At 28.4% G+C, this 12,074-nt stretch overlaps 1 protein-coding gene across 3 annotated transcripts in view; it reads right to left on the reverse strand.

Moving 5' to 3' along the window:
- Nucleotides 1-12,074, reverse strand: part of Dop2r (dopamine D2-like receptor) — a 226,487-nt gene that overhangs the window by 20,905 nt on the left and 193,508 nt on the right. For all 3 annotated transcript variants that reach the window (XM_083031630.1, XM_083031628.1, XM_083031627.1), the window contains exons 2-3: nt 3,987-4,096; nt 1,641-1,893 (exon numbers count right to left, since the gene is read on the reverse strand). In XM_083031630.1, the coding sequence (XP_082887756.1) occupies nt 1,641-1,893; nt 3,987-4,096 (363 nt within the window). The remainder of the gene's footprint in view (nt 1-1,640; nt 1,894-3,986; nt 4,097-12,074) is intronic.

Below are 12,074 nucleotides of genomic sequence, written 5' to 3' on the forward strand. Positions count from 1 at the left end.
TGCACGAAAATAATTAGGCGAAATTCTTTATATCTATATAATATATACAATATGTATGTATAAGATACACTGGAAATTATACTCATTACGCATTCAAGGAGTTAAGTTTAGATTAAGTCAGACATAGGACGAAATGATGAGATAATTTCGTTGCATGAAAATAATTAGGCGAGAAATTCTTTATATCTATATAATATATATATATATAAATATACACTGGTGGATCCTTGGGGGGGGGGGCTTAACCCCCCCCCTTTGCAAATTAAAAGAAACAGTTTTGCTGAATTTATTTAAAAAATATAAATAAAGAAAAACAAACATTAAAGAACTATCGACGTCGTTGATCCTGGAATAAAAGCTAATCATGAAACCAAAAATATAAAATAAAATAATTTTGCAAACCCCCCCCCCCCCCCTCGCCCTCTCATTATCGACGTCAGGATCCGCTAGTGATTCTGATATATTGAATAATTTAGATAATTCTGATATTACAATTTTTATATATTATTACATATTGCAATTATTATTACATATTACAATTTTTATATATTATTATATTTTTTCAATTTTATAACTTCAAGGTGCAATTAAAAAATTTCTCTGTCAGTAACAGAATTGAATTAATTTTAGTGGTGCCGCAGCATATAAGTGACAATTAAATTACGAAGACAGCGAACCTGCCTTTACAAGAGCTTTCATGGAAGCAGTCAATTTTGCGATCAGTTCACGTTCCTGAACTAATCACAGAGATAAAAGAAGCGCGAATAAATTTTCGCCCTTTTGTAATTGAGCAAGAGATAATTTCTTTTGCGTCTTCTTGTCATCGCGTGCGTGCGTTGATTCAACTACAAAGACAGCTATATAGACTTCTTTTTAAAGCAGAATCTTTGAAATAAATTTCATCGCACTCTTTGTGCAATTGGTATGCAACATAATTGTATTGTATTTTAAAATTTAGTATATATATAATTAAATTATAAATAAAATATAATTAATTTTATCAATTTTACTTAAAATATTAATTAATTACAAAGTTAATTAATCTTCAATGTTTGAAATATATTTTAATGTCTTATATATTAATCGCAATTATGTTTGAAAAAAGCTTAAAAAACTTTTAAAAATTAAAATATTTTTAATATTAATTTATAATTTGCAGATTTTTAATCGTTATATTAAAATTTGTTTATGTCGTTTACAATGTGTATTAGTAACGCTTATAATGGATTATTTTATTTATATATTTGTTTGATATGCCATTTTAATTACAAATATCCTATATTGTTTGCTGGCTAACGTTTGACCTACTAATATCAGTGTTTGTCGATTTCTTCTGAGAAAAAACTTTTTTTTTATATACTACATGTGCTCATAAAAATAAAACGTTCTTACGATAACAGGGTTTTACGATAAAAAAATTTAGTAAATAAAAACTGAAATAAAAACAAAATATAATTTTTCTTTATGACATAAAATCTGAAGATGAATACTGTTATGTGCGCTGACATGATGATTGCAAAAGTAATGATAACACCGTGTATACACATCCTTCAACTCATGAAAGAAGATAATAATAAATATAGAAATAAGAATCACACGATGACACATTTGCGCGCAAAAAAGTATGATAGTTCTCTCACCTTGAATATATTATAGTAGAGAAATACCATGATGATACAGGGTATGTAGAAGCTGGACAGGCTCGAGTAGATGATAAAATCCGTATTGTAGAACAGACATTGGTCCGGTATCCGATTGGGGGTGTTATTCAGGCCTAGGACAATTGGGCTACCGATCGCGGCCGATATCGCCCAGACCAATAGTATCGTCAACCATACTCTTCTATTGTTCTTGTGCTTCGCGTACTTTATCGGCTGGGTCACCGCTATGTATCTGCAATTCAAATTCGATTCGTGTGCGTTGCAATTCCCTCGCACGCGGCGGGCATTATATAGTCGTAAAACCGTGTCCGCGGATCCGGCGACACCTTTGTCTCGTCCATCTCTCAGAATTCGCATCTCATGCGATTAACGCTTGTATTTACCGCACGTAATCGTCACAATTAATTATTATCATTAATGATATGTTTTGGGGAAAAATATAAGATCTCTGCATAAATTTAAAACGTGTGTAAAATAAAATATACTTAATTTTAACTTTAAATCAATAAGTTTTTATGAAAATTAGTTTTTAACATTTGCTTTAAATGTATATTTTTATAGCTCGCAAAATTTTATTATTGATCATATAAACTTTCTATGAAAGAATGAAAAGACCATAAAAGCTGTTTTCAAGTCATTGTAATCGGGATTTTCCTAAGTTTGGAAGAAATGTTATAGAACAATCTTAAAGTTTAAAGTATCTTTGTAAAACATTCTTTAAAAACATTTGCTTGTAATAATCTTATACAGATTCTTCAAATAGAAAAATGTCTGAATGCATAATTTGTACATTTATATATTTTTTATAGCAACTTAATTAATAATAATGTATTTTTGTAAAATTTAAATATAAAAACCTTTAATTATCTTTTATTCTAAATGAAGTTATACTAAGTTTTTAAATGATTACATTTAGTATATCTAATTCTCTTATCTAATAAGTCCAAGCACAAGCATGGTTTCTATCCATTTTCTATTCAAAGCACGTAAACCAATAAAATCAACCTACGCCACTTCTTTCTGATTTCCGAACTTTCCCGATAATTACCGTAATCCTTCTGAGACTATGAAAATAGATAAAATACCACACGCTTAAATGTTAATATCTTTCATTATTCCAATTTAATAAAGAATGTAGAAAATTGTGATGTATTTCTGTAATTAATTAATTTATTATATTAGACTCATCTGTCTCATTATTTTTTTGTAAAATTTGAAATTTTAGAATTTTAGAAAACAATAATATATACTCTCTATAATATATATTTTTATTTTACATATACAAGGTGTAATTGAACAAACATACGGAGCACATCATCAGATTCTGTGGCCAATTTGGAAACGATTTTTCTTCAGCGAAAATGTCGAAAGAGGTCATCATGTTTTGCATGTTCTCAATTTTTTTCATCTAGTATCTTTGTAACTAACAATAAGCCTTAAATTAAAATTCTATTAAAGTAAACTCTATCTGAAATTAACTAAAGAATGTAATTTTGTTAATATTTTAACTCTACAAAGTTTAGTTTGTGAGAAGCTCTTCTTTTTCAATCATTGATAACTTGAAAATTATTGATGCCTCGACATATTCACTGAGAAAAAATCATCTTCAAATTGGCCAGAGAATTTGATAGTGTGCTCCGTATATGTTTGTTCAGTTACACCTTGTATACTTTATACATACCAGGTGTCCCATTTTAAAGGACCCATTCAAATATCTCATTGTCAGAAACACTGCGTTAAATCGAAAAATGTTTCCTACAAAAGTTGTAGGGTTTCGAGGGGGACATAACATAGTAATATTCATATGACCTTGGGCGGCGTCTCCAAGGTCAAATGAAGGTGAGAATGAATTTTGAAAAGAAGAAAAAATATTAGGAAAATAATAAAATGCTTCAGATAAAAGTTGTTCAAATTAATTAGTAGAAAAAGATGTTATAATAAAAAATATGGGTTTCCATTTAAAAAATTCATTCTCACCTTCACTTGACCTTAGAGGCGCCGCCCAAGGTCATATGAATATTACTATGTTATGTCCCCCTCGAAACCCTACAACTTTTGTAGGAAACATTTTTCGATTTAACGCAGTGTTTCTGAGATATTTGAGTGGGTCCTTTAAAATGGGACACCCGGTATATATAATACTCATAATTCATCGAAAATACTTATTTTTTTAGTGTTTTAACAAAATAAACTTTAAATATATATTTGATATTCAGAAAAACATAGGTTTTATTTGAAAAATAGACTTTCTCTCTAAACACATATACACGCAATATTTTTACATTGGTCTTTTTATTCTTGTATAAACAAAAGAAAAATGTTTACCTGTCTATCGAAATAGCCACGAGATTGAATATAGAGCTCGTGCTGCAGGTTACATCCATTGCGATATAAAAATCACAAACAAACCCAGGTAAACTCCAGGATCCGTTCACCTGCAAAGATATATAAAAGAAATTAATTTTAAATAGTAATATAAAAAAATTTAATTTATTACAAATTTATTTTATAGTAAAAGATTGTATTTCAGTTATCAATATATTATTAGATCAATTTTTACAAAAAAATATATCTTATTATAAAAATAAAAATATACAAACATTTTTTATAAGAAATAATATTAAATAGCATTATTATACAGGGTGTTACAAAAGCATCGGATTTGCTTAGCACCATGCGATAGAGAATGAAAATCTAAGAAGAATTTTCCTCAACGAAAATGTCGAGGGAGGTCATCATTTTTTGCAAGTTCCCAATTTTTGCCATCATATATCTTAGTAACTAACAATAAGCCTTAAATTAAAATTCTATTAAATTAAACTCGACCTGAAATTAACTGAAGAATGCAGTTTTGTTAATATTTTAATTCCATAAAGTTTATTTTGCGAAAAGCCCTTCATTTTCAATCACTTATAACTCGAAAATTATTGATGCCTCGACATTTTCATTGAGGAAAAATCTTCTTAGATTTTCATTCTCTATCGCATGGTGCTAAGCAAATCCGATGCTTTTGTAACACCCTGTATATCTAAAAACATCGATTAGTTTACCATGGTGTTTGTAATGTATTACATACACAATAATTATTATACAAAATAAATTTATATTTTTCATAACATTTTGAGAATACTTTTTAAAGTAAATGCTAATATCAAACTTATGAAATTAATATATAAGAATTGATATATCGGATAATATAAGATATGAGTTATTCAAATATATTATAATTCAACTTATTATCATTTATTTATTTACTTATTATTATTTTTTATTGTGGCTGAAATAATTTAAAATAAAGATCGAAAAGTTACCAACTTAGATTAAAATTTTAATCTATGTGCATTTGCGTGCAAATCTTCAATTAAAATATTTAAAAATTTTGTAAATTTTATAAATTTTGTTAAATAAAATTATATTATTAATATGTGCATTGTATAAAATTATTATCTAATACTAAATAATAAAAAATATATACCTATATTATTTATTTATATTATAAATTGCAATTTATTTATATTAAATTTAGTATATTAAATTATATTAAATTTACATATTGTATAACATTTCAAAATAATATATGATATTAATAATGAAACTCAAGAGGTACTAAAGTAAATAAATTGTAGTAAACCACTACTATCAACGAATATTAATTAAATTCAGCGATATTGCAGAATTTTAATATAGTTCCATCAAGTTTATGATAGCTGCTTTGGTACATTCGTATATTTCTTGAAAATATTCTCCCCCATTCATTTCTCGTAGCAATCTCATTCGAAAATCACGCGCTCACGAAACGATAGTATGTTGCGCGCGATTTTGCACATCACTGGACAAACATTGTACACGGCTACCAACGAATTTAGACGAGGACCAGATGCATTTTTCAAGCAGACGATCCGCTGCATTCTGATTGCATCACGCGTTGGTTGGTGCAATATGTGCGATGCGGTTTATCGCTGCGGCCTACATTACAACGGCGATTATTTATTTCAACTTTTCTGTACGTTCCACGTTTCACGAAATGTATCTCACCCGATAAGATTGGCTCAATTTTTCCATAAAGTTTTCTCATGTGGAATATATATGATAGCGAAAGCCAAATTACTATCAAATTGATTTTCTATAATTTATCCAATTGATAAATTGCACAAAACTTATATTTGTATATGTAAATATAAGTATAAAGTAAATATATAAAATTTGGATTAATAAGAAAATGGGAAAGTGCAGATTCTAATTCAAACTAATAAGTTGAAATAACTGTATTATTTTCTAATTATGTATTAAATTATGTATTTTGAAATCATTTACAATCAAAATTCAATATGCACGTTAGTTTTTATTGTAATTAATTAGATATAAAAAAGATAAAATATTGTAATTTTATTATTTAAGATGTATCTAATATTTAATTGTAAAATGTATTTCTCAAAAAAAGAATTGTTTGAAAAAATGTACTTAAATATTCCAGTCTATAAATCAAAATATCGTCGATGGATCGAAAGGTGAGCTTTATCCTTTTAGCATCTCACTGATTTTTCTCCATTTTTCTGCCTCTTTTTTATTCAAAAAAGCGCACCCACGAACATCTTTTATGAAGGCTGAAGGAATCTTGATTTATATGCAACGTTCGTGTCTCGTGTGTAAAATAACTTACGATCAAAATCTGTTTGAAACACTCGGTCATATATTTGTCCTCAAGTTTCTGTAAAGCTGTTTCTCGCAAAGCGTTTGAATGAGCAGCTTCGACAGATAATAGAAAATTTCTAGCAAGATATGATTACTGTATTGATTTTTACATACTAATTGATTTAACGCCTATTTAACTATATATAATTTTCTTCACTAAATGTTTTAAATACTCATAGAAAAATATTAAATATCTCGTTTAATTACAACTTTGCATTCACAAATTTAAATTCAAATTTGAATTCTCAAATATTGTGCTGACTATATATATCTCTTCATATAAGGACGTTCTTGGTCCATCCTTTGACAAGATCACCATTTAGATAGGTCAAGGATTCGTATCATCTTTTTTTTTAGTTGTTTTTCGTAAACTATTGTACGTATAAAAATCGATAAGTTTGTGTCGAATGCACGTGCAGAGAAAATTATATTTCTGCAATCTCACAAACTTAATGCTTAATTCCTAAAAAAATAATTTTAAAGATAACTGTACAGATTTCTGCTTATATTTTATTTGCAAATAATCAAAGCTAAATAGATTTTTATACTTATTAAAACATTTTTATATTATTGACATAATAATATATACATTAAAACAATTTTTCATAACATCTCTAGAATAAATATTTTAAAGTCACTTTCTTTGAAATTGTACCTAGCAGCTCTTATGTATTCCAACATGTGTGAAGAAGGGCATGTAAAAGGGGTAAGAGATCAAAACCCAAGCAAAGGACAAAGAGAGATTTAATTTATACCATTTAAATGTGCAATCTGTACACGTAATGTCGTCTCTTTCCTCGGTAAAAGAAATAGAAAAATTGTATGAACACGTTACGCTTTCGTGGAATACACAGAGCGGGAAATTTTCGCTTCTGTAACTCTCGGTTATACATGCAGCGCAGGATGTGGCCCGCGGTAAACACACATGTGAATATGAAATAATATTCCATTGCACACAAGGATATATATACATGTGTCGGTATGCATTAGTACAGAGTCTAATATATTCCCACATGCCATAATACACGCATGAATCGCATGAATTGCATATTCCAAGCTGCTTATTACCGTTATTTTCCGGAAAACTTGAATTATCTAGTTGTACATATACTACATAATGTTGTTATCCTTATCTTTCCCTAGCATCTAGTTTTTGCGATATTTATTATTTTCTATATTAAACAAAATAATGTTAATATATATAATGAGTTTATTATCAACATTGCTAATAATAGAAATGTTAGAAAATAATAAATATTGTAACTTAATATTTCTATTACTTTTTTTCTTCTTTTTTTGAGTTATTTATAAAACAAACAAAAATACTTTGTACGGTATCTATTTTCTAATAAATTAAAAATTATAAGATAGAAATATAGACTCCAATCTCCATGACAATATTTAATTGATAATGAATAATAATTAATACTTACTAAATTATTTACTGATAACGATTATTATAAGCTAGCACATATTACATATTACATATTAGATCAAATAATTAAAACCTTATTATTTATGCTTATGTATTAAATATATTATATATTATGTATATTATGTATTTTGATTATACTGTTATTATATGTATACATCTACATATGTCACATTTCCTTTTTATGCTATTACTCAAATAATGAATAATTTATGTGTATCTATTATTTTTTATTCTTATTTTTATTTCAATTTCTATTACATTTTTTCGCAATAAAAAATTATTTATTTAAAAATTAATTTTAAGAAATGAAGAAATGAATAAATTTTAATAAATAAATATATAAATAAAAAAGATAAAAATTAGTAAATTAATATAAAAAATATATATATCATCAATATATCATCGCATTATAAATATGTAATTGACAATCTGCATTACACTATTTTGCGCTAAAAAATTGCGCAAACTATATTTCTGTAATGATGTACATGTACAACAAAGTATTTATTATCACCTTTCGCCGTAACTTTGCTTGTTACACCCGTATCGGAGCGTTACACTATTTGCAATAAAAGCGGTATATTTCCATCTAAGATCAGTGAGTTTCTGCATGTTTTTAGCGAATGCGGCCTTCGATTGCGATCGGACCCATAATTGGGTTCTAACAGGCCTACATGATAAGCATGCGGTGTTTATGAGCGAATGAGCTCCGTGTTTATGAGCGTGTCAGAGTTTCAATGACGAAAGAGCCAGCCGCATGCGATGCCGTGCCACGAATTACATGCGAGCCCAACAAAACTTGTTTCCCCATATCATGTTATGCCATTTACCATGATTAATTATTTAATTACCCACATAATTTCAAATTACTGCGTGAATCGCTTCTGGTTCTATATTGACGAAAATCTCGACCTACATATTTTTTTCTGCACTATATACATATATATATATAAATCTTTATTTTATAAATTAAATTTTCAATAAGAAATAACAGCTTTATGCTTTAATATTAATAATTATTGATGCATGTCAGTTTGATTCATTAATAATTTTATATAAAATTAATTATAAAATTAAATTTGTTAGATTTATTTAACAATTTAGTTTCAATATTAATATTTTTATCCTCTTGACAGAGAGAGATTTATAAATATTATTTTTAAAATGCATCATGATTATATTACACAATATGTAATCGAATATCAAGCTACATTAATTTCTAGCAATAACAATTAAATGAAAATATGAAATTGTACATAAAGAAACAAATAACTCACTGTATACATACATACATATATATATATATATATATATATATATATATATATATGAACTTTTCTGATAAAGACATAATAAAGTATATTCAGAATGCTCAGTTACATAGGGAAGGTAAGAATAATAGTATCTCGAGGGATATTTCACATTCCTCATTACCACATTTAATCGAAACTCGGCGTAGACTTTCTCGTCCATATGGAATACGAACTGTATCCCTCGTGGTATCATTAACTTATAATAACAAGACTTCGTATCTACACAGAGAGGCAAAAAATTATAAAAAGATATAAAAGCCAAAAATTAAACTGGCATATATCACAAGAAAATTACATATGTTTGGAACGTTTCCAAAAGAAATAGCGCAATTCTCACTTTAATATAGTAGTATATAATAGAATAATATTAGTAATAATAGAGATGTATGTGCGCGTGTGTGTATTTGTTAATGTTAAATTGTTACATTTTGATTCTCTTCAAATATTTTTCTACATCTCTTAATATTTATGTATTTTATATAGAAATTAAAACAAAAAGAACAGCAAAAAATTTTCTTTCTAAAAGAAAATAATTCTATCATTGTTATTACCATTTTTTTATGCAACTATTGCATTTATTTTATAATAATAAAACATTAGATACTATTTGAGGCAAAATGTCGCATATTTTATAAGAGAGTTAGTATTATTTCTTGTCATGAGTGTATATGCATAATTATATCACATTAATTTATACATGTTATGTGATTAAAAACTAAGAACCACATAACATTATAACTATGAGAGAGATATGTAAGTAATATCATAACTTAAGAATACAAGCTTATAAAAAACGTGAAAGCGTTCTTTATAGAAAACTACGAAAATTTCGCCATACCAACGATGTGTGCTTGGTTTTGTGCGCATACTCTTGTAATAATAAAAAAAAAGAACACGACGAATTTAGCGTAGCTCTTTACTTCGACGAGAAGAACTTCTCAACCACCGCAAATTTTGTTTCGGTGAGCTCGTGAAATTAAACTTTTTTTGTTACACGCCAACGAAAGTATTTACGGCTTCGTCAGCATGAAGTTCCGCCAGTTTGTAACTTTGTTCGCCGCCGCGCTGCCTTGAAATGCGAGTCCCTCTGTATAGTCCCTTTTGTCAACGGCAGTTTGTTAAGTTTGTCAACGATGGCCGTTACGAGCGAGCGTGCTTCTTTGAAACATAACCGTTGACGTAATAAATTTCCGATGGCGTGCTATTAATTAGCCCTACCGCCATTTAAATCCCAACATGGCTAGGCTGCCGGATGTCGCAGTGTGTCCTCGTTCGAAGTTGAATCGCGGCCAAAATGTCAATGGAGCATCTAGGCCAAAGTAATTTAAGCGCATTTCATCCGTTCGACGTGTCAAAATCGCTCGCCTGCGTTGATGCTTTTAAGTTCACACGAGATTCATCACATTTTCAAACTTCGTGTCGCATTAATTTTGACAAGAACACGGTTTGCTGTCATAAAAAGTTCTGTAATGGCATCAACTTCAATTTATATATTCTCTAGCCGTAATAGATATCAATTTTCTTCGTTTTAAAAGAAAACTTTTGAAATCTTGTAATAAAATTTTATTAAAAATGAGTTTTATATAAACTAAATGTGTTAAAAGTTAACAAAAAAAAAATCAATATAAACAGATATAAGATAAAGAAATTAAACTAAAAATTAAACTGAAAATGTTGGTCAAAATTAAAAAGTCAATAAATAAGCAGAATATTTTTTTTTTTTATTTCAATAGATTAATCTAAAGAAAACAAAAGATATGAGAAAAAAAGACATTTAGAAAAAATGCAACTAAAGTATTAAACTTTAACAAAAAATGATTTAACATGTGATAGATCTTAATTATTCTACAATTTAGCAATGTTGTGAATATGACTTCTCAAGAACGCTGATAACTATTGTGAGTTTTATTGTAATAATGTGAACAAACAAAATTGTGTATAATCCAATATTATTATTTTTATGTTAGCATATCAAAATGTTTTTAAATTACTTTATATCTAGTGTAATTCTGATATGATAATTCTGATACTTCATAATTCTGAGGTAAAAACGTATTTACGCATAAAGTAAAAGAAAGAAAAATATATTATAAAAAGCTATTATAATTAAATTGATTCTTATGCAGATTCTATAATACATAAAAAATATATTTTTTTTATGCTTTGATTGCAATGCATGCATAAAAATATGTGAATTAATTATGCAATGTATAAAAATTTAGTATTTAAACAGAAAGTGCAAACAAAAAATAGAATTTTCTACAAGAATCTTTCGACCAAAATATCTGCGCTTTCATTAAATTCGCACGTCTGTACATACACATCCACCATGCTGCATGTCTCCCGCAAGAATGACCGCAAGACTCTGAGACTAGCAGTGTCGCCAAGCACACCCCATACGTCCGCCACGCTGCGCGTTTCGCGCGAGACTGATCGTCAGTCTCGCAATCGCAATATCAAGAATCAGTCTCGCTCAAGACGCGCAGTATGACAGACGTATAGGCTGCGCTTGGCAATACCGCTGCTCAGATTATTGCGGTCAGTTTCGCGCGAGATGTGCATGGTGAATAAAATATTCGCGGATAATAGTATTATAACATATTATTTACAACATATTATTTAAATTCTTTTATTTAATATACGTAATATTCGAATGCGCCTCATAAAATCCGCGGCAACAAAGTGTCGACATTTAATATTTTAAGACGAGCCAAAAATTCATCTCTTGTATATTTCTATAGTACATTGTTTGCAGAATATTTTGGTACCATGCACACCAGCGTACAAATTCTTTTATTTAATATGCATAATATAAGTATGCGCCGCATAGGATCCGCGGCAACCCAGTGTCGACTTTTGATATTTAAAGGCTATCTAAAAATTCATCACTTGTATATTTCAATGAATTTTTGGCTCGTCTTAAAATATTAAAAGTCGACACAATGTGGCCGCGGACCATATGCGGCACATTCT

The sequence above is a fragment of the Prenolepis imparis genome, unplaced genomic scaffold (genome assembly GCF_030444845.1).
Source record: "Prenolepis imparis isolate NDT839.2.m4 unplaced genomic scaffold, iyPreImpa1.0 SCAF_2, whole genome shotgun sequence".
In the NCBI taxonomy this organism is placed as follows: Eukaryota; Metazoa; Arthropoda; class Insecta; order Hymenoptera; family Formicidae; genus Prenolepis; species Prenolepis imparis.